General features: G+C 43.5%; 1 protein-coding gene across 7 annotated transcripts in view; it reads left to right on the forward strand.

Annotated features, from left to right (window-relative positions):
* Positions 1-27,751, forward strand: part of tns1a (tensin 1a) — a 113,508-nt gene that overhangs the window by 41,865 nt on the left and 43,892 nt on the right. For all 7 annotated transcript variants that reach the window (XM_081710408.1, XM_081710410.1, XM_081710409.1 and 4 more), the window contains 14 exons: positions 6,642-6,680; positions 7,476-7,517; positions 14,107-14,156; positions 14,711-14,882; positions 15,393-15,443; positions 16,297-16,419; positions 18,088-18,152; positions 18,318-18,401; positions 18,852-18,964; positions 23,337-23,397; positions 23,917-23,992; positions 24,208-24,337; positions 24,456-24,521; positions 24,608-24,724. In XM_081710408.1, coding sequence (XP_081566534.1) covers positions 6,642-6,680; positions 7,476-7,517; positions 14,107-14,156; positions 14,711-14,882; positions 15,393-15,443; positions 16,297-16,419; positions 18,088-18,152; positions 18,318-18,401; positions 18,852-18,964; positions 23,337-23,397; positions 23,917-23,992; positions 24,208-24,337; positions 24,456-24,521; positions 24,608-24,724 — 1,189 coding nt within the window. The remainder of the gene's footprint in view (positions 1-6,641; positions 6,681-7,475; positions 7,518-14,106; positions 14,157-14,710; positions 14,883-15,392; positions 15,444-16,296; positions 16,420-18,087; positions 18,153-18,317; positions 18,402-18,851; positions 18,965-23,336; positions 23,398-23,916; positions 23,993-24,207; positions 24,338-24,455; positions 24,522-24,607; positions 24,725-27,751) is intronic.

The raw sequence follows: 27,751 nt of genomic DNA on the forward strand, positions 1-27,751 counted from the left end.
ATTCTCGTATATTCGTGTTGCGAATCCTACTTTAGAGCATCCAAGAGATTTGTTCTCACGGCCTGAAAAGTGTGCCGGTCTTCTGGAGTCCAGCGTTTAAGGCTGCATCCACTGGCATTGTAAGAACACAGACAAAACTGCAGCAGAGTCTGGTCAGAAACTCAGAGTTGAAACATCAGTCCAGCAACAGGTGAGGTGATGAGCTCCAGGTTATAGGGGAGGGATACAGCTCAGGTTCCCTGCACTCTGATGATCTTCAGATGTTTTCTGTTTGTCTTTGGATGAGTTTTCAGCAGTGAGTCGCTTCAGCAGGACACTGCCATGCGTAATTTTGACATGCTGGTACTTTTCAAGTGGGATGGCGGGATGTGCTTCGCTGCGGAATTCTGCTGAACTGGGCATGTGCAGAGGTGACTTCAGGCAATGGCACAGGCCCGCCGTTGTGGTTTTATCGCCATACATCTGTGTACGTGCATGCATACACTTCAGTTCAGTTTAGCATGTCGGTATGTGCAACCAAACCATTGCCATGAAAGTGAGGAGAAAGTGCAGATGTGAAGATATTTACGTCGGTTTTGGACAAAACATATCACTCTATTTTTATCCTGAGTTCCCTCATTCAGGGAACCAATAGCAATGTTAACAGAATCTTAAATGTTTAGTAGAATAGTGTCAGGTGTCGTGTGTAGTGTCAGGTGTAGTCTATAGTGTCAGGTGTAGTGTGTAGTGTCAGGTGTAGTTTGCAGTTTAACATGTAGTCTTCAGTGTCGGGTGTAGTCTTCAGTGTCGGGTGTAGTCTGCAGTGTCGGGTGTAGTCTGCAGTGTCAGGTCTAGTTTGCAGTGTCAGGTGTAGTTTGCAGTGTTAGGTGTAGTTTGGAGTGTCAGGTGTAGTTTGCAGTGTCAGGTGTAGTGTGTAGTGTCAGGTGTAGTCTGCAGTGTCACATGTGTAGTCTGCAGTGTCGGGTGTAGTCTGCAGCATCAGGTCTAGTGTGTAGTGTCAGGTGTAGTTTGCAGTGTCAGGTGTAGTCTGCAGTGTCGGGTGTAGTCTGCAGTGTCGGGTGTAGTCTGCAGCGTCAGGTGTAGTTTGCAGCGTCGGGTGTAGTCTGCAGCGTCATGTGTAGTTTGCAGTGTCGTGTAGTCAGCAGTGTCAGGTGTAGTTTGCAGTGTGATGTGTAGTCCGCAGTGTCAGGTGTAGTGTGCAGTGTCACGTGTAGTCCGCAGTGTCAGGTGTAGTCCGCAGTGTCAGGTGTAGTCTGCAGTATCAGGTGTAGTTTGCGTGGTCACATGTAGTCTGATGTGTCGGGTGTAGTCTGCAGCGTCATGTGTAGTCAGCAGTGTCAGGTGTAGTTTGCAGTGTCATGTGTAGTCTGTAGTGTCATGTGTAGTCTGTAGTGTCAGGTGTAGTTTGCAGTGTCAGGTGTAGTTTGCAGTGTCAGGTGTAGTCTGCAGTGTCAGGTGTAGTCTGCAGTGTCAGGTGTAGCCTGTCTTCTTTACCTGACCTGTCTTGTCTTCACTGAGTGCATTATGCATGACGGTTCAGTGATTGTCTGGGCCAGTCAAGAACAGACCCTGTGCCATTATCCCTTACCTGTGTGAATAAAATCATTTTTGTATTAAAAGTCACAGGAAGTGTGACATACCAATGCTAAAATGCAGCACTGTGTTGTATTGACTCTGTTTTCTTATTACGTAGGTTATAAGCATCATTGACAGGAAGGGACGATAAATTACTAACTCTCACTAAGACATCTTGCTCGCAAGCCCAGTATCAACATGTCCACACGTAGTATTGCAAACAAGTTTGAAATGTTGTGTGTGTTGTGGTAAATATGTTTGCTGCTATTCTTACCATGATGGTTTCTGGCACCATAATAGTTTATGACACTGTAACTATTTCTGGCACCGTAGCGGTTCCTTTCACCATAACAGTTTAAGAGACTGTGACGGTTTATGACACCGTAACGGTTTCTGGCACCGTAACGGTTTATGACAGCTAACAGTTTCTGACTCTCTTAAGTTCCACACTGCATCCTGGCAGGGACCTTTGTGGCTTGTGTGTTCTGATTCCTGGAAATATATTATGGCTACACAGCATATTTTGTTTAATCATCATCACAGTGTTGACCTCTGCAATATGATCTTGAAAATTAGTTTGTCTTCCTGTAAGTGACAGAATTTTTGGTTGTGTGCTACTTCTGTGTACAGATACGGCTGATCAACCCAATCTAAGGGATTTATATGGTGTAATAAATGTGTATAATTTTGTGTATATATCATCCCTTCTCCTTTGCCTACGTGCAAAGTATTATTTTTAATTATTATTTTTATGCTGACCACAATGGATTAGCACAATTATAATAATACTGAGTTTACAATTCTCTTTAGTGTTTACAGAACTCCAGACTTTACAATACTGCATGGCTTTCAGGTTTTCAGGTGAGATAGACGTGAGGGTCTATGGGAGAGAGACAGTTCTGCTTTTGAGCGGTGAGGACTTAACAGTACACGCGTATGTCTTCCCATGGATTCTCCCTGGGTCTCATCACCCTTCAGTTTACGAGCTGTTACCTGAAGTCTTATCACCATTGGAGTTCATATGGAGCTCTCGTGCGGGGAGGTGTGCCCTCGCCATTTGCATGTGTTGGCATCACTTAGGCTTAACTCTGCTCAGCCATGCTGAGAACATCGTTTGTTCACCATTTCCGCCGCTTGCTTTTGTTTTTCTTCCTTGACAGCAGCGGTTTGTTATTTTGTTGGCGTAGGATGTATATTTGCTGACTGTCATCCGACTCTAGGGTGAAGTAAGAGTACTCAGGGTGAGACTCCAATGTCTCCACATGAGATGATGCCCCATCACATGTATGATGTTACGTTATCACATTTAAAGATTTCTTAGGGATTTAGGAATCCCAGACTTCTTGTAGGGTTTGTCCTAGCTTTGAATACTCTCTGTTCTATGAGGTATTGCTGTTTCTCTGTACTGTACATGGTCATGGTGAGAGATTTAGATTCTGTCTGCCTCCCTTTTAAATTCACAATCAACTCTTCCTCCCTGTCCACATCTCTAGCACCAGAACCAGAATAGAAAAGCTCCTTTTCTTCTGCTTTACAGGGGTTTGGGAAAAATGTCAATCACCTTTTTACTGCAGTCTTCTCTCTGCTTTCTAAACCTACAAGAAGGTGTAGCGAGCTGGTTTACATGGAGAGATGGGATGAGCAGAGGGATAGGCAGTGTGAAGGGGATGTGGTTGGGTGGGGGGACTCTGTCTCTGGTTGGTGGATGTGGTCGGGCATGGTTGGGTGGGGGGACTTTGTCTCTGGTTGGTGGCTGTGGTTGGGTGGGGGGACTCTGTCTCTGGTTGGTGGATGTGGTTGGGTGGGAGAGATCTCTATCTCTGTTTGATGGATGTGGTTGGGTGGGGGGGATATCTGTCTCTGTTTGGTGGATGTGGTTGGGTGGGAAGGATCTCTGTCTCTGGTTGGTGGATGTGGTTGGGTGGGAAGGATCTCTGTCTCTGGTTGGTGGATGTGGTTGGGTGGGAAGGATCTCTGTCTCTGGTTGGTGGATGTGGTTGACTGGGAGGGATCTCTGGTTGGTGGATGTGGTTGGGTGGGAAGGATCTCTGTCTCTGGTTGGTGGATGTGGTTGGGTGGGAAGGATCTCTGTCTCTGGTTGGTGGATGTGGTTGGGTGGTAGGGATATCTGTCTCTGGTTGGTGGATGTGGTTGACTGGGAGGGATCTCTGTCTCTGGTTGGTGGATGTGGTTGACTGGGAGGGATCTCTGTCTCTGGATGGTGGAGAACCTCTTTCATCTCTCTTCAGCTTCCCTCAGTCTAAAACCCAAACAGAGACAATGTTAGTCACCTCTCATCTGATGTTAGTCCCCAGGAAGGAGTGGTCTGAACTGTTGCTATGGCTGCCCAGTTGGTTCTGTTGTTGTTGTTGTTGTTGTTGTTGTTGTTGTTGCTGTTGCTGTTGGTCAGAGAGCTGGATAGTGCATCAGACCATAGTGGAAACCATGTGCTAGGAGGTGGTATTTAATCCTGTACACAGCTTTAGGTTGGATAAGAGCATAGCAAGGTTTCAGATACTAGTGTCGGTTATCAGTACCTGGCCATGTCAGACCCGACACAAGTGATGAGCTAGGATTGGATGATCACCTGAAGGGCCCTGCACTCAGTTAAGTGAGGGAGAGTGATTCTTTAAGGTGGTTCTAACAGGACACTCCCCTTACAGGACAATGAGGCAGAGTGATTCTTTAAGGTGGTTCTTACTGGACACTCCCCTTACAGGACAATGAGGCAGAGTGATTCTTTAAGGTGGTTCTTACAGGACACTCCCCTTACAGGACAATGAGGCAGAGTGATTCTTTAAGGCAGTTCTTGCAGGACACTCCCCTTACAGGACAGTGAGCAGAGTGATTCTTTAAGGTGGTTCTTACAGGACACTCCCCTTACAGGACAATGAGGCAGAGTGATTCTTTAAGGCAGTTCTTTGAGGACACTCCCCTTACAGGACAGTGAGGCAGAGTGATTCCTTAAGGTGGTTCTTACAAGACACTCCCCCTACAGGACACTGAGGCAGAGTGATTCTTTAAGGTGGTTCTTAGAGGACACTCCCCTTACAGGACAATGAGGCAGAGTGATTCTTTAAGGCGGTTCTTACAGGACACTCACCTTACAGGACAATGAGGCAGAGTGATTCTTTAAGGCAGTGCTTCCAAGGCACTGACATCCATTTCTGCATACCTCAGCTCTGCTGGTTCTTGTTGAGTAGCTGCTTTACCATAATCAAGGACATAAAACAAGTGGAGTTAATGTGCCAGCAGGGATTAGGACTCTTTCCTAACCCCAGTTTCTCTCTTTTCCTGAAGGGATTTAACATTTAAAGAGAGACGAGTGTGTATATGGTGACTGTGAGCAATGAGGTCATAATAACAGACAGTAAAAAACAACACCTGCCCTGCACCCTAGTCTAATGCCACCTAGCTGTCTCTGCTGCCCTCTAAACTGCCCCATCTGCCCTGGAGGCTTGTACCGCCTCTCTGTTGGTAGGCCTTCACAATATATTGCTTGGTGATCGTCATTTTCAATATTAGCTTCACAGGTCATGCAAATGCTTTGATTCATGGAAACAGCTGCAGGGACATTGCAGAGTCTCCGATCTTTCCCAGTTTCCACTGAGTCTTCTCTGTTTTGTTAAACATACTTTGCGAAAGCAAACTTGTCTTAAGTGTCGTACTAAGTCTAGTCTGTTTGTAACTGCTTGTAACTGAGATACGTTTATTGAGGTATGCTATTTTTGTGATACTTTCATAAATATTAGAAATGTTTTTAATGCCACAAATGTTATGAAAATTGTATTTTATTTTTAATGCCATGAGTGACCAAAGCATAATACACTTTGATGCAAAACAATTTCAGTATTATATTTTGTGCACATTGTAAAGCTGCAGTACCCGTGTAGTTTTATCGGAGGAGTAAGATGATGCGAGACTAATGGTGGAGAGAGAGAGAGAGAGGGAGAGACAGTGGTGTGTGAAGCACACTCGTCGCCGTCAGTCCCTGTTCTCTCTATAGCCGAGCGGATTGATTCACCGTCGGCACACTGCAGGGTCGCGGCGTTATCTCTTCATGCAGGGCTCCACGGCCAGTCAGTCAGCCGATAACAAGTCTGATTCCACTCTGACGGCGCTTGTGTTCTAGAAATCTCCACGGTAATGACATCCTTCCTGCGTGGCTGGGGTTTGCTGATAAATTACGATTGTTTATGCGGCACGGGGGTACGCCGATGTCCCCCGACACGATTGCACCGCACAGCCTGTTTGTTATCCAGCTCAGACTCAACCCTGTGTTCTCAACCCAAAACATCCTGTATTTGCCACCGCGAAAGAGGCACTTTACGAACCAACAATGCAGCTTGGTTCTTCAAATAGCAGAGCAAACATCCATTTTTAATCATAAATATATAGATTGATATAGATAGATTGACCTAGCTATATCTAGAAAATATGTAGATGATCAAAGTTAACAGGTTTCTTATATCTTATAATCTTATATTCCTTATTGTTAAGAATGATTCAGTTAGATTCTACAAACTGCTGAAAAATTTAAATGACTTCTGCAAACCAGGAATAATCTATGGAGAGTCAGCTCAGAACAGATACCCTACATGTCAGATATTTTATTGGCAATCACAGAAACGTCAGATGTGGCGTTTTTATCATTTTTGTCTCCACGTTTATTCCATTTAGTTCAGTTTTCAATCAGCGCACCGCGTTCTGGATCCCACTAGCCGTCTGCCTGGCTGTGGTCTGGTGTATTTGGTTCATCTCGAGGTCATAGTGAACTTTACGGTTGTAGATTGTTGATGTTCTTTCCTGAAATGTTGTCCCACGCTCTCTTATGAGTTACCACACGTTTCATTCAACCGTCATATTTCTTTAGTCAGACACGTCTGCGATGAATTTTGCGTGACTTTTTTTTGATGCCTGATTTCTCGCTCTCTGTCGGTCTTTCTTTCTTTCTCTCCTACTCTCTCTCTCTCTCTCTGGTCTCTCTGTCTGTCTGAAGCTCTCTGTAGAGACCCCAGTAAGGGGTCGATTTCACTATCTCTCATTCCGTCTGTCTCTCTTTGCAGGTAGCGACAGCTTGTGTTTCCACCACTAACTACGAGCTGGTAGGTTGACATACAGAGTAAGGGCGTTCCGGCTGATCTAGGGTATATTTACATGAGAAGCTTCTCATTTCTTCTTAGAAATATCTTAGACACAGACACGGAAGCATAACAGCGATGTTCCCCTGTTACGGTAATTACATCCTGTTCAAATAAGTGCCAAATGCATTTAATTACCTTAAGGGAAAACATGCTGTGTTGAAATGTCTTTGTGCTCCACCTCACCCTTCCTGTGTGGTAGAGAGAGCTGGAGATGGTGCGCCCTGTGTGCAGTGAATGGGTGGTGTTTGACCAATGTGCAGTATGCACAGCGGAGCTCTTGTGTGACCTAGCACCACATGCGGAGGAGATCTTGGACTGGTTTCACAGTTTGAGTTCTTTTTCCCTCACGTATGTGAATGTATAGATATTCTTGGCTTGTTTTGATTTGCGGCCAGATCAGTGCCTGTCTCTGTGCTGGTTGCATTTAAGTACCATCTATAAAACAGTGGGAATAGTGTTTTTTTTTTTGTTTTTTGTTTTTTTTAAAGGAAGCTGCTCCCTTTACCAAAGCTTCCTTTTTAAATGTCTTGAACATTTAGTGCAAGATATTGACTGCTGCACAAAACACAAAGCCATATATATAAATGAGATTAATGGAAGTCTTTATTGTTTTAAAGTACAGTGTTATACCGGAGGTATTTACAACAAATCAAAGAGTTTTGAGTTTAGATGTTTACAGAACTAAAAGATTAATCTTTCTCTCACTCTCTCTTCCTCTCGCATTCTCTCTCTTCCTCTCTCACTCTCTCCTTTTAGCCTCCCAGTAATGAACTTCCTCTGAAGCATGTAGAGACCCCAGTAAGTATCACACTTCCACTCTTAACCTCATAAATGCTGCATAATATGCACATAAACATGGCAGTCGAAATATATTGCTCATGGATTTGCTGCTTAATTGTGCTTGACTAGCGTGGGATTCCTACCCAATTCCTACCTGATTCCTACCAAATCCCTACCAGATTCTTATGGTCTGTCCACATTGGCATATGTATGGGTCTGGCTGGGTTGGGCAGGCCTTAGAGGAAGGTGCTTGGCTTGGCCTGCTTGTCTTAATAATAATAATGAGTAGAATGAGTCTAGCTCAGACCTTTGCTAGGTTTCTGTTGTCTCTGGGTGGCAACTTGCTTTTGTGGTTTCTTCTTTATTGATTCACTGCAGGTAAACTGAGTTAATTTGATCTCATTCCAGTAGCATTCATCATGATAAAGCCAGACCTCCCGTCCTCTCTGACCCAAAGCAAACAAAGAAATAAACTAAACGATGCAGTTTTTCCTCTGCTAGTGACAGAAGAGCATTCAAAATGATGATGTTAGGCTGGTTAGGGGTTTCTGGGAGTTTTGTCATTTCTTGATGGTTCATTCTTTAGGAACGTATTGTAAGAGCTGTGACAGATGAGTAATGTTGCAGCTGCACACACACGCACACACACACACACACACACACACACACACACACACACACAGAGCAGGTCAAAGCCTCACACAGGCTCATACAGATGCATAATCACAGGATGTGACTGAACTGACATGCACGCATCTGCCTTTTATTAGAATGAGTTATTGTTGTGATTATTAACACGTATACGGGAGTTTTAGATAGACAGATGCGTTACTAAGCCACTCTGACATGGTGAATATGTTTTGGGGTAAGGGAAAACACTCCTAGAAAGAGGGAGTTGAGTGAGTAAGAGAGAGAGTGAGTGAGTGAGCATGTGTGTGTGTGTGAGAGAGAGAGAGACAGAGAGAGAGAGACAGTTGAGGTAGAATGAGGTCAAGAAACAGAGGCAACGAAAAAAGAGATATCCAGTTTGATATCTCTCAAAGTGTATTATCCCTGAAACCCCCTCCCGGTCGTAGGATAAACAGCGGTGTGTTCACATTACAAATCCACCCCTGACCGACCTCAGGATCTCCCCTGGGACTCCACATGCGGTTAGCCAGTTAGGCAGCGATGCTTACACTGAAAATACCTCAGACCAATGCATCTTCTGGCTCGCTGCCAGTTCATCCATTATGTAACCCTGGACCAGGCTTTTGGGCATTTCTATAACAGCCTGACAGGCATTCGACGCATAAATTATTACCTAGGTTTCAGTGCATAAGCTGTGTTCTGTTCTGCAGCGCACTTTGTGTGTACTTGGGGCGTAAAGTTTGGACGTTTCAGGTGAACGGCTAAATGCAGCTGTTAGTATAAGTAATTTGCCATATTATTGGTGCAGAACTGGGTCAGACCGACATACCGGGAGCTTTGAGTGAGATCCTCTGAGTTCCTCTAATTGAATCAGCGTGGCTTCGTCCGGCTCAGAAACGCTCAAACTAAGCTCAGTCTGCCAAGAGCGCTCACAGAGGACTTGTGACCGCCAAAGTCTGAGTTGTGCAGATGCTCGGAGATGCTATAAAAAACACACTTAACACCAGTCATTCATTCTTTGCACACTCATTGTGTAATTGAATAATTTAATAATCTGATAACTACACCAGCTGCAATGTGAAGAGGATGTAAACACAGAAGTCATACTGTTGATGACCACAGCACACACACGCATGCACACATACACACACGCACACGCATGCATGCACACACAAAAACACACCCATGCACATACATGTACTCACGCATACACACACACACACACACACACACACACACACACACACACACACACACACAAAGACAGACAGACAGAAACACACACAGGAGCAGAAGGAGGGGTTACAGAATGGAGGAGGTGTAAAGGTAGCCAGCATAGAGAGGCTCTGAGGACAATCTTGCTGGACAGAGTGTGTGTGTGAGAAAAAGAGAGAGAGAGAAGAGAAAAAGAGAGAGAGAGAAGAGAAAGAGAGAGAGAGGATACCTGACTTTGAGAGGAGTGCGAGAGAAGGTTTTCGGTTGCAGCGCACGGTGTCCTGAAGCTCCAGGCCGGGGGAAGACGATCCAGCTTCTTCCATTGAAAATTGAAGTCATTTTTTTGCGACCTCTGCCATGAATCCTGCAGCGTCACTCCGCCTTCAGCTCTGCTCCCTGTTGTCGTCATGGAGACGTAGCACAGGTCACAGGTTCAAGGTAGGGGTGCAGGAGGGACCCTGATCTCTGTGACCCTGAGCTCTGCGAAGCTGCTTTTTCTGTCGCTCACTGGCAGGCGTCTCTCATGAGCTCGTAGCCGGATGTGCGGATATGATGTTGTTCACAGGCCTGCCAAACCTGAGTACAATGTTGCTGGTATGGAACACAAAACCAAAGAAAACATTAGTCATGTGATATAGTTAGTTACGGTTAGTTCTGGTTTTCCTGAGGGATGAAAGATAGGACTGTCCTAGAGATTGAACTGGGTTTGAACAGGATGTAAAATCTCAGTTTCATATCATGATGCATAAATGTTCCCCCTCAGTCTCTAGGAGATGTTCCTGGTTGCCAGCTGTTTCATGATTTCATTATGAGTTGGTGTGAGTTGGCCGTTGTTTGGTTGCAGTAACTGCGCTGGTAATGGTTGAGTTCTGCTGTTGCAGGGATCAGGTCTTCATAACTTTGCTGAAAACTCTCATCAGCTGATTTCGGGTTTTCTCTGTGAGGTCTGTGCATGTTTCTGTGGGGCTCTAAACCTGGTTGTGTAGCTGCTGTCTGTTCTCTCAGTGAGCCTTGCTTGGAAATGGAAGCCACATTGAATCTATTGCAAACATATGAAACTGGAGAAATTGTATGGGGAAGGGAGTCCAAGAAACGTTTGCTCATTTCTGTCAGACATCAGGACAGACGACTACATCCTGAATGATTCAGGACAGATAACTACAACCTGAATGAAGTCAGGACAGACGACTACATCCTGAATGATTCAGGACAGATAACTACAACCTGAATGAAGTCAGGACAGACGACTACATCCTGAATGATTCAGGACAGATAACTACAACCTGAATGAAGTCAGGACAGATGACTACAACCTGAATGAAGTCAGGACAGATGACTACAACCTGAATGAAGTCAGGACAGATGACTACAACCTGAATGAAGTCAGGACAGATGACTACATCCTGATTCGTTCCTGTATTATGAATTTCCTCCTTATATCTGATGTTGGTGCTTTAGTGCTGCAGACACACTTTCAGTTTGAAACTAGTCAAACTCTTTTAGACGCTTTATTTCCTGTTTTCACATTGGCTTTCACGCTGAAATTCTGTTTTGGTGTCTGCAACATCTCAATCTGTTCCTGCATTTGTTTAAAGTAGCAATCACTCATTTTACCACCATAAAGCAACAAACTGTTTCTGAAAGTATTTATTTAAAAAGAAATTCTATAAAGTGCAGCTCACATGAAGTGAAGAATTACATGTTGTGCAGTCCCCTGAATGAACCAGTTTATGCTCCATATAGCATCCCCCCCCCCCCCCCCCCCCCGGAGGCAGCCATGCTTAAAATAGATTTAGCACAGAATCTATGACACATCCAGGCCCCTAGGTGACAGTATAATGGCTGGTTAATAATGTGGAGAAACATCACTGGAAAAAACACGCAGCCTTTTCCAGTGTAGTTCCTTCTGCCAAGCCCTGTAACTTACTCGTCCGTGTCTTTATTACCCGGAGCTCATTAGTCTGCTGTATCTTCAGAAGTTACCAAGTCCTGCTGAACTCATTCTGACCGAGTGAACATCAGACAAACATCTGCAACTCAAGTTAATCTGGTACTTAACACTTATAGAAAATAAACTATGGCCACATGTAGATAACCATTTTTGGATTACAAAAGGTTAATATGAAAAATATTTTTAAAGCAGTGCTATATATACACCAACAGTCCTCTATTCTCCACTCCTGTCCATCTTCTATTTGTTCCAGTAGCTCACTATTAATCAGATTGTCCTGGTCCCCCAGCATCTGACATTGACCTTGTTGACCCACGAGACATCTGAGCCAGTGCAACACTTGTTTTGAACACTTTTTGTTAGTGAGGTCAGCACATACCTTTGAGTACCTTGCCTAAGGGAGCACACTGGCAACACCCTGGTTAGGGTTCAAACCCACAACCTCCTGCATCAAAATCAGTGGTTCAACCTGCTGAGATATGCAGCAGCTGTTGGGATGCTACTACACAAGCCAGCCCAGGATGAGGGGGTATATGCAGAGGACATGGGAACTATGGATGCTTCGATACCCAACATCTACACCAAAACAGCTAGTAGCTCAGTGTTCCTACATCCGCGAGCGGTAACTGCTGTCACAACTAGAGATGGATGAGGTATGACACACATGCTACAGTGAGGTGGAACCTGGGCGACAGGTCAGAGTGGAGATGTCGTCATCATCATCATCATCATCATCCCCACATGCTGGAATTGAGAACCGAGATCCAGTGAACCCATGCACCATGCTCACCACCAGTCATGGCAAGCATGAGAGCGTAGTATCTTAGCTGTTCTACGCACTCTTCTGGACGGAGACCTCGTCTGTTGTTCTCGGGATCTGCTGCAGTCACTCTCCCAGTTTGAGGGTCACGGCCCCTGTCACGGGACCCACTGTGGCCTTCAATTTCCACATCTTTTCTCATTTAGCAGCCCTTGTTTTGTTTTTTGTTTTTTTAGTTTTTTTTTAGCTTGCCTCACTCTTTGTAATATTTGATTGTAACTTCTTCATGGTTTCCATTTTCAAGGTCCTTGTAGCTGCCTTCAGCATCTATGTTACCTTCTGGTAGTACAGTCCCCTCAGTTCTGACTCCCTTTCCTCTTCTTGCAACCATCCGACCATACTTATCCAGTCCAAATGAAATTCTGATGTCGTTGCTGTATATCCTGGTAAGCTGGATTAGTGAGTCGATGTCTCAATCACTTCTGGTACACAGCTGGAACTTTAGGAGATGATCTCACTGAGGAGGTTTAGGTCTATGCAGAACAGCAGTGGGTACAGGGCCTCTCCTTAGTAAATCCTGCACTTGGTGGTGACTCGTGTTAGCCGTGTTATCTAGTTGGCCTCTAGGGTCATCTTCCACAACTCCACTGAGTTCTTGATGAAGGCTCTTAGAGTTCTGTTGATGTTACACAACCTCAAGCATTCCAGGGTCCATGTGTGGGACATTGAATCACAGGCTTCCTTGTAGTCAATCCAGGTGGTGAACAGGTTGGTCTGTTGGGTCTTACAGTCTCGAGTGACTGTTTTAAGCCTCTGGTGTTCTTGCCAGTGCCTTTCTGGGCTCCGCTCATGTACTGGGTCATGTGCCTACTCATCCTTAGAAGCTTCCATGTTGTACAGAGGCAGGTTATTGGCCAGTAGCTGGATGGAACTGCTTCTTTCGGGAGGTCCTTCAGGGTCAGGACTGTCCAGCCTTCAGTTAACCATTCAGGGTTTGTTCCATCAGATAGCAGCTGATTCATTTGTGCTGCCAGGCGGTCATGGAGTGCAGTTATCTTCCTCAGCCAGTAGGTGTGGACCATGTCAGGGCCTGGAGTTTCACTATACGCCACCTACCAAAAGACTCAAACCATGACACCATCTACCCAAAACTATAAATTCTCTTGCCCTCATTTCACAAATGATTCAGACAAATCCCTTTATATATCACCAGCTGCACAAAGTGCTCATGTAGAAAGCACTACACGATTATTATTCATTATTCATTACATCATTATTCAGTATTCATTGCAGTAACATGTTTTTACTGTAGTGTTTGAAATTGATGTCAACTGAGTGTAATGACTATTTTGTAGTGTCTGTGTATTTGAGGGCTTTTGTGTGATGTCTGAAGGTCTCTTGTGTGATGTCCTTTGTGTAATGTCTAAACCTGAAGTGTTTGGTTTAGGTGTTTTGCCATGGAAGTTGGAAGTTTGTGAAGATGATTGTCAGTTATGCGTTTGTTATGTGTTTATGTAATGGCCGGAGTGGTGCAGGGTGAGGAGCAGGACACACAGGCTCTCTAGATGTAGACAGACCTTTATTATACACAGATGAAGGGCGAACATATTGGCACTCACAGAAAACCAGGTAGGTGACCACAGACAACAGGTTACAAACATAACACACGATACTATCGTGAACATGAAAACGTAGTCGAACATGAACATGACATGACCAAAGACCGATACCCTGTACTCTCCTGCAACGGTTTAAATACATGTAGACATTTGACATGGAAGCTGGTGCAGCTGTGCAAATATGGGTGTGGTCACAAACAAAGAGACACTCCCACATTACGTGGTGGGCTGTACCATGTGACCAGTGTAGTTTATGTAAAATGGTGTGGGTTATGTAAAAGTGCATTAGCGTGGTTTATATAAAAGTGTATTGGCATGGTTTATGTAAATCGGTATCGTGTGGATTATGTAAAACTGTACTGTAAAGTATCGGTATGGTTTAAGTCAAACTCTGTTAGTGTTGTTTTTATGAGTGTATATTTTTCTTAACAGGGATCCACAAAGTCTTTCCAGAGCACGGACTCCAGGCGCAGGCCATCCAGGTAGAACTGTGTTTCTTTAGTAGTTTCACTGTCTTGCATGTGGATCTGGGCGTGTCCTTCACACACTTAGGATAGCGAGTCCTGGACGTTCTTACGCAGAAATGCTGTAGGGGGAAAACTGCAGAATAAAACGGGTCTATTTAACTTTGTTTTTTTCTGCCTTCGCTTTGAGGGAAATAATCTCTGGTTTGTAAATGTTTATACAGTCACTTTTAGATCCCATGTGGTCCCACACTCAGTCCAGGCTCAGACTTGTATAGGTTTTAGCTGTATCTTAAACTACAGTCTGCTGACTACAGTCTGCAGATTTCATCTATTATTGTCAGACCATTATAAACCCAAATAAACCCAGTCAAACCAAAAACACAGAGACCTTCACTTGGAACTTTAGGGCTGTAGGCATATCAGAGCCTCTTAGCACAGTCCACAGGCTACAGCTAACACATCCTGGCTCTTAGGATGACAGTACCATAGCTATACTACCAATAACAGCAGACAGCTGACCTATTGAGCCGAGGTGTGTGAGTGTGTGTGTGTGTTTGTGTGTGTGACAGGAGCTTGAGCCTGATCCAGGCCATGGAAGAGAGCTATGACGTTGACCTGGTCTATATCACTGAGCGCATCATCTGTCTGTCCTTCCCGGGCGGCTCTGAGGAGCACAGCTACAGTGTGCGCCTGCGTGATGTCATCAGCATGCTCCGCTCTAAACACCACCAGCACTACTTGGTGAGGAGACCCTTCCTCTACACCACATGGGGGTGCTGTCATCTCACCAGGGTGCTCAGCACTCAGTAGTTAAGGTATTTGACTAGTAATCAGAAGGTTGCCAATTCAAGTCCCACCACTGCCAAGTTGCCACAGTTGGACTCCTGAGCAAGGCCCTTAACCCTCAGTTGCTCAAATTGTACTCAGTCACAATTGTAAGCTGCTTTGGATAAAATTGCCTGCTAAATGCCATAAAGGTAGGGTGCCATTTTATGAGCAGGTACTCATATAGCTTGAGCTCCGCTGGATCAGTGTGTCACATTGGTGACTTTGGTGAGGTTAAACATTGTAAGTTGGTATATTCTGCCCCAGCATGTATAATGGTGGTGTGCCGAGTCAGACAGCGTGTTGCGCGAGGGAGTAACGTTGTGGCGTACTGGACTGGAAAGGGACACAAGGTAGCATGTAGATGTTAGAAATGCATACAAGTTATAACGGAGTGAGATTTCAAATGTTCTGTGTTGGTTTCAGCTGCTGAACCTCAGTGAGAGGAGGCATGACATCACCAAACTCAACCCAAAGGTGAGTAAAGCTTGTGTGTCTGTGATTTTATATATATATATATATAATGTATGTGTGTGTGTGTAATATATGTATGTATATGTATGTATATATATATATATATATATATATATATATATATATATATATATATATATATATATATATATATATATATATATATATATATATATACACACACACACACACACACACACATATATACATATATATACATTATATATATATATATATATATATATATATGTATGTGTGTGTGTGTGTGTGTATGTGTGTATGTGTGTTCTGTGTGTGTGTGCGTGCATTCTGTGTGTGTGTGTGTGTCTTCTGCATGTGCATTTATTCTGTGTGTGCATGTCCTGTGTGTTTGTGTTTTGATTGTGCTTTATTATGTGTTCTGTGTGTGTTCTTTGCGTGTGCGTTTATTCTGCATGCGCATTTATTCTGTTTGTGTGTGTTCTGAGTGTGTTTATTCTATGACTGCATTTATTCTGCGTGTGTGTGTTCTGCGTGCGTGTGTGTTCTGCGTGCGTGTGTGTTCTGTATGTGTGTGTGTGTTCTGCCTGTGTGTGTGTTCTGCCTGTGTGTGTGTTCTGTGTGTGTGTGTGTTCTGTGTGTGCATTTATTCTGTGTGTGCGTGTGTCCTGCGTGTGTGTGTTCTATGTGTGTGCGTGTGTTTTGATTGTGCTTTATTGCGTGTTCTGCGTGCGTTCTTTGCGTGTGCGTTTATTCTGCATGTGCATTTATTCTGTGTGTGCACATGTGCTCTGCGTGTGTGTTCTCTCTGTGTGTTCTGTGTGTGTGTGTGTGTGTGTGTGTTCTGCGTGTGTGTGTGTGTGTTCTGTGCCGGCAGGTGCTGGACTTTGGCTGGCCTGACCATCATGCTCCTGCTCTGGACAAGATCTGCAGCATTTGCAAGGCCATGGAGACCTGGCTCACTGCAGACCCTCACAACGTGGTGGTCCTGCACAACAAGGTGGCCCCCGTTCCTGTCCTGCACATGTGCAACATAAATAGTTATCATATTAAAACTGTACCATTCAGTACTTTTGTAAATGTCTTTAGCATGTGTGGAAAACATTAGGTAGGGATTTGCCAGTTGTCTTTTAAACAATTTTAAACAGTAGAGGGTGCTATTGTTCTGGTTCAAGAAGGGAAGCAGTTCTTGGAGAGATAGATGTACGCGAGCCCTAGACCCCTAAACCCACGGCCCTAAACATGTCACTAAACCCCTAAACATGGCACTAAACCCATGGCCCTAAACATGGCACTAAACCCCTAAACATGGCACTAAACCCATGGCCCTAAACATGGCACTAAACCCCTAAACATGGCACTAAACCCCTAAACATGGCACTAAACCCACGGCCCTAAACATGTCACTAAACCCCTAAACATGGCACTAAACCCACGGCCCTAAACATGTCACTAAACCCCTAAACATGGCACTAAACCCATGGCCCTAAACATGGCACTAAACCCCTAAACATGGCACTAAACCCCTAAACATTGTACCAAACCGACGGCCCTAAACATGTCACTAAACCCCTAAACATGGCACTAAACCCACGGCCCTAAACATGTCACTAAACCCCTAAACATGGCACTAAACCCATGGCCCTAAACATGGCACTAAACCCCTAAAAATGGCACTAATCCCACGGCCCTAAACATGGCACTAAACCCACGGCCCTGAACATGGAATCCAACCCATGGCACTAAGCACAGCACAAATCCCATGGTACTAAACATTGCAGTAAACTGCTTTTTGTATCCTGTGCATGACCTGATGACATCAAGGTGCCAAGGTCAAAGGTGAAATCAGTCTGAAAAGGTGAGCAGGGGATAATGCTCTCGTACTCGCTTTGCCCAGCTGTAGTGACCCCAAAGACTGCCCCACTGTAGTGACCCCAAAGACTGCCCCGCTGTAGTGACCCCAATGACCGCCCCACTGTAATGACCCCAAAGACTGCCCCACTGTAGTGACCCCAAAGACTGCCCCGCTGTAGTGACCCCAATGACCGCCCCATTGTAATGACCCCAAAGACTGCCCCACTGTAGTGACCCCAAAGACTGCCCCGCTGTAGTGACCCCAATGACCGCCCTGCTGTAGTGACCCCAAAGACTGCCCTGCTACAATGACCCCAAATAACGTCCCACTGTTGCGATTACAAAAAGCGTCCCACTTAAAAACGGAACTGGATCCGTCTGCAGCAAATAAAGAATCCTTTACAACCAGGAAAAAAAACGTTGTTATGGCAACTAGATCAGCTTTTCCCCTGCTGTGGAAAATTAAGCTTTTCGGCTTCAGAAAAACAAGGGGAAAAAAGAAAACGGGCAAGTGATGGGGGTTAACGTCATCCAATCAGAACCCTCAGGCTGATTGAATGGCCTTCGTGTATATAGTGATGTTCTCCGCTGCTGTTCCACACTATTCTGCTCTCAGTGAAAAGTGTCGTGACATTTGTGCATTTTCATCTCTCAGGAGTGTGCTCCGCTCTCTCAGCGTGACACACCGTAGCGATCATAGCGTCCTGGCTGATTTGCACAGGAATCTCAGATGCACTATAAACACTTTTGGGCAGTTCCATGTCTTACATTTTGGTCTTTTCCCCCCGATGTGTGTTTTTGTTCCGTTTCCCAGGGAAACCGAGGAAGAACTGGGGTAGTGGTGGCAGCCTACATGCATTACAGCAGCATCTCAGCCAGGTGCGAGCAGAGAGTGTGTTTTGAGGTGTTTTTTTCTCGTGGTATCAAATCCCTGCCAGTTCTGTAGCTCGGTAAGGTGGTGTGTGTGGCGGTAGACCCGCGCAGTCGAGGGAGACTGCTCCGGCTGTCGCCGTCTGAGTGTGTGCTGTCTGCTGCGCCCCGCAGTGCGGATCAGGCCCTGGACCGGTTTGCCATGAAGCGGTTTTACGAAGACAAAGCCATGCCTGTGGGCCAGCCATCGCAGAGGAGGTGAGTGGCGCCGCAGCCAGCAGGCCCGGTGCCACCCCCGCCTGCGCCGCTCTGACAGCCTCCATCCTCAGCCTCCACCCTCAGCCTCCACCCACAACCCCCACCCACAAGCCCCACCCACAGCCTTTACTCTTAGCCTTTGCTTTGAACCTCAGTCCTGAGTCCCATCTTTAAGCCTCCTTGTGCCTCTACCTTCCACTGTGAGGTGAAATGCACTGCACCGTGCTGGTGTGTGTGTGTGTGTGTGTGTGTGTGTGTGTGTGTGTGTGTGTGCGCGCACTGTGGTGATCAACAGTATGCCTTCTGTGTTTACATTCTTTTCACACTGCAGCTGGTGTAGTTGTCAGATTATTTAATTATTAAATTACACAATGAGAGTGCAAAGAATGAATGACTCTGAACATCTGCGCGACTCAGTAATAGTTAGACTGTGTGTGTGTGTCTTGGCAGGTATGTGCAGTACTTTGCTGGACTACTTTCTGGTCATATAAAGATCAACAACAAGCCCCTGTTCCTTCACCATGTCATCATGCATGGCATCCCTAATTTTGAGTCTAAAGGAGGTGAGAATAACACTCTGATCTACCTGCATGGTACCTAGAACACCCCAAGTATGTGGTACCAAGAACACCCCACCTGCATGGTACCTAGAACACCCCAAGTATGTGGTACCTAGAACACCCCAAGTATGTGGTACCAAGAACACCCCACCTGCATGGTACCTAGAACACCCCAAGTATGTGGTACCTAGAACACCCCAACTATGTGGTACCAAGAACACCCCACCTGCATGGTACCTAGAACACCCCAAGTATGTGGTACCTAGAACACCCCAACTATGTGGTACCAAGAACACCCCACCTGCATGGTACCTAGAACACCCCAAGTATGTGGTACCTAGAACACCCCAACTATGTGGTACCAAGAACACCCCACCTGCATGGTACCTAGAACACCCCAAGTATGTGGTACTTAGAACACCCCAACTATGTAGTACCAAGAACACCCCACCTGTGTGGTACCTAGAACACCTCACCTTTGTTGTACCTAGAACACCTCAGCTGTATGGTACTCTGATCTACCTGCATGGTACCTAGAATACCCCATCTGTGTGGAATAACCCCAGTGTGAACTCTGCTAACATCTGCTAATGTGTCAGACCTGGTAGCATGTATCCTACAGAGACTGTATAGATGGATAGGCATTGTACACATAGATAGGTAATGTACAAATAGGTAATGTACAGATAGATAGGCATTGTATGGATAGATAGGTAATATACAGATAAATAGGCATTGTATGGATAGATAGGTAATGTACAGATTGATAGGTATTGTATGGATAGATAGGTAATGTACAGATAGATAGGCATTGTATGGATAGATAGGTAATGTACAGATTGATAGGTATTGTATGGATAGATAGGTAATGTACAGATAGATAGGCATTGTATGGATAGATAGGTAATGTACAGATAGATAGGCATTGTATGGATAGATAGGTAATGTACAGATAGATTGGCATTGTATGGATAGATAGGTAATGTACAGATTGATAGGCATTGTATGGATAGATAGGTAATGTACAGATAGATAGGCATTGTATGGATAGATAGGTAATGTACAGATAGATAGGCATTGTATGGATAGATAAGTAATGTACAGATAGATAGGCATTGTATGGATAGATAGGTAATGTACAGATAGATAGGCATTGTATGGATAGATAGGTAATGTACAGATTGATAGGCATTGTATGGATAGATAGGTAATGTACAGATAGATTGGCATTGTATGGATAGATAGGTAATGTACAGATTGATAGGTATTGTATGGATAGATAGGTAATGTACAGATTGATAGGCATTGTATGGATAGATAGGTAATGTACAGATAGATAGGCATTGTATGGATAGATAGGTAATGTACAGATAGATTGGCATTGTATGGATAGATAGGTAATGTACAGATTGATAGGCATTGTATGGATAGATAGGTAATGTACAGATAGATAGGCATTGTATGGATAGATAAGTAATGTACAGATAGATAGGCATTGTATGGATAGATAGGTAATGTACAGATAGATAGGCATTGTATGGATAGATAGGTAATGTACAGATAGATAGGCATTGTATGGATAGATAGGTAATGTACAGATAGATTGGCATTGTATGGATAGATAGGTAATGTACAGATTGATAGGCATTGTATGGATAGATAGGTAATGTACAGATAGATTGGCATTGTATGGATAAATAGGTAATGTACACATAGATAGGTAATGTACAAATAGGTAATGTACAGATAGATAGGCATTGTATGGATAGATAGGTAATGTACAGATAAATAGGCATTGTATGGATAGATAGGTAATGTACAGATTGATAGGTATTGTATGGATAGATAGGTAATGTACAGATAGATAGGCATTGTATGGATAGATAGGTAATGTACAGATTGATAGGTATTGTATGGATAGATAGGTAATGTACAGATAGATAGGCATTGTATGGATAGATAGGTAATGTACAGATAGATAGGCATTGTATGGATAGATAGGTAATGTACAGATAGATTGGCATTGTATGGATAGATAGGTAATGTACAGATTGATAGGCATTGTATGGATAGATAGGTAATGTACAGATAGATAGGCATTGTATGGATAGATAGGTAATGTACAGATAGATAGGCATTGTATGGATAGATAAGTAATGTACAGATAGATAGGCATTGTATGGATAGATAGGTAATGTACAGATAGATAGGCATTGTATGGATAGATAGGTAATGTACAGATTGATAGGCATTGTATGGATAGATAGGTAATGTACAGATAGATTGGCATTGTATGGATAGATAAGTAATGTACAGATAGATTGGCATTGTATGGATAAATAGGTAATGTACACATAGATAGGTAATGTACAAATAGGTAATGTACAGATAGATAGGCATTGTATGGATAGATAGGTAATGTACAGATAAATAGGCATTGTATGGATAGATAGGTAATGTACAGATTGATAGGTATTGTATGGATAGATAGGTAATGTACAGATAGATAGGCATTGTATGGATAGATAGGTAATGTACAGATTGATAGGTATTGTATGGATAGATAGGTAATGTACAGATAGATAGGCATTGTATGGATAGATAGGTAATGTACAGGTAGATAGGCATTGTATGGATAGATAGGTAATGTACAGATAGATTGGCATTGTATGGATAGATAGGTAATGTACAGATTGATAGGCATTGTATGGATAGATAGGTAATGTACAGATAGATAGGCATTGTATGGATAGATAGGTAATGTACAGATAGATAGGCATTGTATGGATAGATAAGTAATGTACAGATAGATAGGCATTGTATGGATAGATAGGTAATGTACAGATAGATAGGCATTGTATGGATAGATAGGTAATGTACAGATTGATAGGCATTGTATGGATAGATAGGTAATGTACAGATAGATTGGCATTGTATGGATAGATAGGTAATGTACAGATTGATAGGTATTGTATGGATAGATAGGTAATGTACAGATTGATAGGCATTGTATGGATAGATAGGTAATGTACAGATAGATAGGCATTGTATGGATAGATAGGTAATGTACAGATAGATTGGCATTGTATGGATAGATAGGTAATGTACAGATTGATAGGCATTGTATGGATAGATAGGTAATGTACAGATAGATAGGCATTGTATGGATAGATAAGTAATGTACAGATAGATAGGCATTGTATGGATAGATAGGTAATGTACAGATAGATAGGCATTGTATGGATAGATAGGTAATGTACAGATAGATAGGCATTGTATGGATAGATAGGTAATGTACAGATAGATTGGCATTGTATGGATAGATAGGTAATGTACAGATTGATAGGCATTGTATGGATAGATAGGTAATGTACAGATAGATTGGCATTGTATGGATAAATAGGTAATGTACAGATAGATAGGCATTGTATGGATAGATAGGTAATGTACAGATTGATAGGCATTGTATGGATAGATAGGTAATGTACTGATAGATTGGCATTGTATGGATAGATAGGTAATGTACAGATTGATAGGCATTGTATGGATAGATAGGTAATGTACAGATAGATAGGCATTGAATGGATAGATAGGTAATGTACAGATAGATAAGCATTGTATGGATAGATAGGTAGTGTACAGATAGATAGGCATTGTATGGATAGATAGGTAGTGTACAGATTGATAGGCATTGTATGGATAGATAGGTAATGTACAGATAGATAGGCATTGTATGGATAGATAGGTAATGTACAGATAGATAAGCATTGTATGGATAGATAGGTAGTGTACAGATAGATAAGCATTGTATGGATAGATAGGTAGTGTACAGATAGATAGGCATTGTATGGATAGATAGGTAGTGTACAGATAGATAGGCATTGTATGGATAGATAGGTAATGTACAGATTGATAGGCATTGTATGGATAGATAGGTAATGTACAGATAGATAGGCATTGTATGGATAGATAGGTAATGTACAGATAGATAGGCATTGTATGGATAGATAGGTAATGTACAGATAGATAGGCATTGTATGGATAGATAGGTAATGTACAGATAGATAGGCACTGTATGGATAGATAGGTAATGTACAGATTGATAGGCATTGTATGGATAGATAGGTAATGTACAAATAGATAGGCATTGTATGGATAGATAGGTAATGTACAGATAGATAGGCATTGTATGGATAGATAGGTAATGTACAGATAGATAGGCATTGTATGGATAGGTAATGTACAGATTGATAGGCATTGTATGGATAGATAGGTAATGTACAGATAGATAGGCATTGTATGGATAGATAAGTAATGTACAGATCGATTGGCTTTAATTTAACGAGTAAAGAGGTTATTTTTCACACTATCGTAGGTTGCAGACCCTTCCTCAAGATTTACCAGGCCATGCAGCCTGTATACACATCTGGTATATAGTAAGTACTGTACATGCTTTATATTCTATGTATACGTGAGATTGATGGTTGATGTGTGTATGGTGCATGAACATGTGTACTATATGTATGGATGGAGTCTGAGAGTGTGTGTGTGTGTGTGTTTCCAGATGAACTCTCTGGGATTAACCTGTTAGATTAATGTTAATCTGCACCGGTGTGTATGAGACATTGTCAGACACAGTGCCTGAGCCCCCCACGTGCTTTAATGAGAGGGACATTATTAATGGACATTATGACTTCCCTCCCCATGGCAGTCCCTTCATCATCGTTATCCTCAATCTCCTAACGACCTTCCACTTGATTTCCATAGATTTTGCCGAGCCGTTGAGCTCGGATGAATTTAAAATGGGAGTTTAAATTTTCATATTCCTGTTCCTTGTGTGAGTTCAGCAGAAGATGGCCGTTTATCTGGCTTCTCCCGCTGTCTGGTCTGGATGTTCTTAAGTGGCCCTGTAATAATGGTGTACATGTGCGTTTCTCATCTCTGTGTTCTCACAGTAATGTTCAAGGTGACAGTGAGACAAGCATCTGTATCACCATTGAACCCGGCCTGCTTCTAAAGGGAGATATACTGGTAAAAACACAATACACCATCCCGAAGCTGCATCCTGCCAATAACAGCATTACAATTATGCCCTGTAGGTTTACAGAATTTACAAATCACTGGTGCTAAATGATTTTATTGCATATAGAAAGTAAACCCTTCCAAGTCATGACAAGGCATTTGTGTGTTTTTAATATTCCAGAGTAATGTCCTCTATTCTTTGAGGAATTCTCTCTATCTTGCAGTTAAAGTGTTACCACAAGCGCTATCGGAACCCCAGCAGGGACGTGATCTTCCGTGTTCAGTTCCACACGTGTGCCGTGCATGATTTAGGCGTGGTTTTCACCAAGAGCGACCTGGACGAGACTTTCCGAGGTCACTCTGTTCTTAGGCTCCTTCTGTTTTTACACCAACATGAAACACATTACAGAGGGGTGGTCTACTGTGTATATGTAAAAAGTTACTGACTAATCATGAAAATGTATTTTAACAGATGACAGATACCCTGAGGATGGGAAAGTGGAGTTTATCTTTTCGTTTGGGCCAGAGAAGATCCGAGGTTAGCTTGTGATGCCGAATTCAGCTTCTGATCCTGTAGGCGTGACGGGGGACGACATCACCCATGTGCATGTGTGTGACCCACAGGGATGGATCATCTGGAGAATGGCCCCAGTGTTTCCGTAGACTACAACACCCAGGATCCCCTCATCCGCTGGGACTCCTACGAAAACTTCAACAGGCGATGTGAGGATGTGACAGAGGGTGAGCTGCCTTCTTTGTGACCTGTGCGCTGCCTCACCTGTGCGCTGCCTCACCTGTGCGCTGCCTCACCTGTGCGCTGCCTCACCTTTGTGGGTGACTTGGCCTCTAATGTGAAGACATATTTCCCAATATGACTACCATGTAATTTCACAATTTTCACCCTGTCACAATGTTTTAGATAAACACAGATGACACATGGTACAAAAACACCCACAAAGAAGCCAGATCCTCCACTCCCAACCCCATGAAACACTTTTGCTTTTAAAGGTTGATACATGTTACATGATGCAGCTATTAATTATGAATAAGAAACATAAAATGATGTAGTGCATATTTTCCTTTTCATTTGTATGTTGTAATAGTTAGTGGTGAGTAATGATGCTTCACCAGACCTCTGAAACAGCTGGTGTGCAGCAGAGCACCCGGCTGGCGACGTGCCCGGTTGGCACTGTGCCCTCCAGCTCACCAAGGCTTAGAGATTGGCAGTGTTCCTGGACACTTGGCCAGCAGAGACTGACAGATGCAGCCCAGGCAGAAACTTTAACAAGACTATTAGGTTTTCTTTGGTGTCGTCATGCGGAAGGTTTCCTCACTGTGTTTGTTTATTTCAGCAGGTCGACCTGTGACCTCTGCCCAGCTCTTAGCACTTTGCTGAATCCTGACCCAGAGCTTTTCATATGGTTCCAAGTGTATTCAACATTTTTAGTCACAAACTGCCTGACTGTTCCTGTGGTATTTCATCTAAAGCTCACTTCCTGCAACACAGTTCCTGCATTTTAATAACAGATTTAAATCTCAGAAGGGATACTCAAAGAGCCATTTTGTCTTTCCAACAACAATATATTTTTCTTGCTACAGTGTGGCAGGCTGGTGGCAGAAATATGAGCATTGTGACATGAAACAGAATAAAGGAATAATGGAATATGGGAATAAGGGAAGAAGATAAGGGAATAATGGAATATGGGAATAAGTGAATAAGAGAATAAGGGAATAATGGAAAATGGGAATAAGTGAATAAGAGAATAATGGAATAAGAGAAAAGAGAATTAGGGAATAAGAGAATAAAGGGATAATAGAATATGGGAATAAGGGAATAAGAATAAGAGAATAAAGGAATAAGGGAATAATAGAAAAGAGAATTATGGAATAAGGGAATAAGAGAATTGGAGAGTAAGGTAAAAGAGAAATAAGGGAATAAAGGAATAAAGAATAATTCATGGCTTTTGTGTTAACATCCCTGGTCTCCATGAAGGGGAGGAAATATTGAAATGGGAGCAGTGGGTGGATGAAAACATTAAGACCTGCCTCCCTGCTCATTAAGACCCGCCTCCCTGCTCATTAAGACCCGCCTCCCTGCTCATTAAGGCCCGCCTCCCTGCTCTTGCCTGCTTCCACTTCAAGCTTTAAATAGTGCCTGCAAAAATAGAACTGTCTCTGGCCTCAGTGCAGAGTGTGTAAGCTGACACCCCTCTATCCGATGACCTCTGGTAGGGAGGGGGAGGGAAGAAGATTGGGGTACCCCAAAACACCCCCACACCCCCTCCTTCTCTCCTTTCACGCTATCTCAGCTGAGCGGCAGAGCGAGGACCTTGGTCATCACAACCCGCGGCACGGTTACACCCGACCCTGGCGGTTTGTCCACACGTACACAGCACTGACTCAATACTGAGTCAATACTGAGTCAATACTGAGTCAGACCTTTCAAAGCTGCCACACCATAACAGGTGTCAGGCCTTCACCAGACCGCCATGAGTTCCAGATATGATGAGACTTTTTTAAGGTGATGGAGGACTATCGCCCATCCGGGAATCAAACGCCGCAGGCTCCTTTCTGTAGCAACAGTGCGTACAGCCTTGTTCAGGATGGTGTGGGCCTGAAAGATCTAGGGAAGGACAGGGCTGTGGCTGTTTAGGAGTTGGAGTGGTAACGTGCTGACGTTTTCCACTTTGCAAAACATCAACCTGTAACACAACCCATAACACAACAAATTAGACAACATGTAACACATCATGTAACAAGACCAGCGCTGCCCTGTGCACACTGTACCAGGGAGGTTAACTGCAGTATTTTACTAGGGAATGTACTGGTAGCCCCCTTACATATGCAAACATATTAAAAATCATTAATCTAACACACATATCATTTCGAACAAAAGGTTTGTTAAAAAATGGATGAAAATACCTAGTCTATTGAGTAGTTCGTTGTTTCACAGACAAGGTGCTAGTTATTTACAGTGCATTGCTAAACATTTTGGAACCCTTTACATTTTCAACATTTTGGTGTTTTATACTCATTTTAAAATGGCATCAATTATGCAAAAAGTAAATGTATTAAAAATCAAAACTCTTATTTACATAAGTATTCAGAGCCTTTGTTATGGCCTTCTGAAGATGGATGTGCACAAACACTCCGAGCCAACCGGGCTGACCTTGAGTGACCCAGCCAAGGAGGGAACCCTCCACCAGACAGGCACGCTGGCCTTTCACAATCGTTCTCAAGAAGACTTGAGCCATTACTGCCAAGTGGGCTTTGACCACGTACCAAGTAAAAGATATGAATATTTATTTCAATAAATATTTCATTTTTCAAATGTTTTAGTACATTCGCAAAACATTAAAAAAAAAACCAAAACTCACTGGTGGAGCATTGTGTGTAGACTGATGAGTCTGAAAAATAGGAAAATGTGAAAAACCTGACAGGGTCTAAAACCTTTCCGCATGCGCTGCGTGTGCTTCAGGGATGGTACGAGAGAGATCTCATATAAATACAAATATAAAACTGCAACCATAGACATTAACAGTTGCACCCTAAACCCTAAACTCTCCAGAACAGAGGAGCCCCCTGCCCCCTCCCATAACCCCCCAAATGCCCCCTCGCATGCCCCACCCCCCCGCTTATGTCACGTGTCATAGCGACAAGCTGACGTCTCTGACAATTGTTTATAAGCCCCAAAGTCTTCTGGTAAGATCAGATCAAAGGAATGGACTAGACGTGTGCAGAATTCCTCCTGTTAGGCATCTCTGCAGC

The sequence above is a fragment of the Electrophorus electricus genome, chromosome 3, assembly GCF_041902795.1.
Source record: "Electrophorus electricus isolate QZ-2024a chromosome 3, ASM4190279v1, whole genome shotgun sequence".
NCBI classification, from domain to species: domain Eukaryota; kingdom Metazoa; phylum Chordata; class Actinopteri; order Gymnotiformes; family Gymnotidae; genus Electrophorus; species Electrophorus electricus.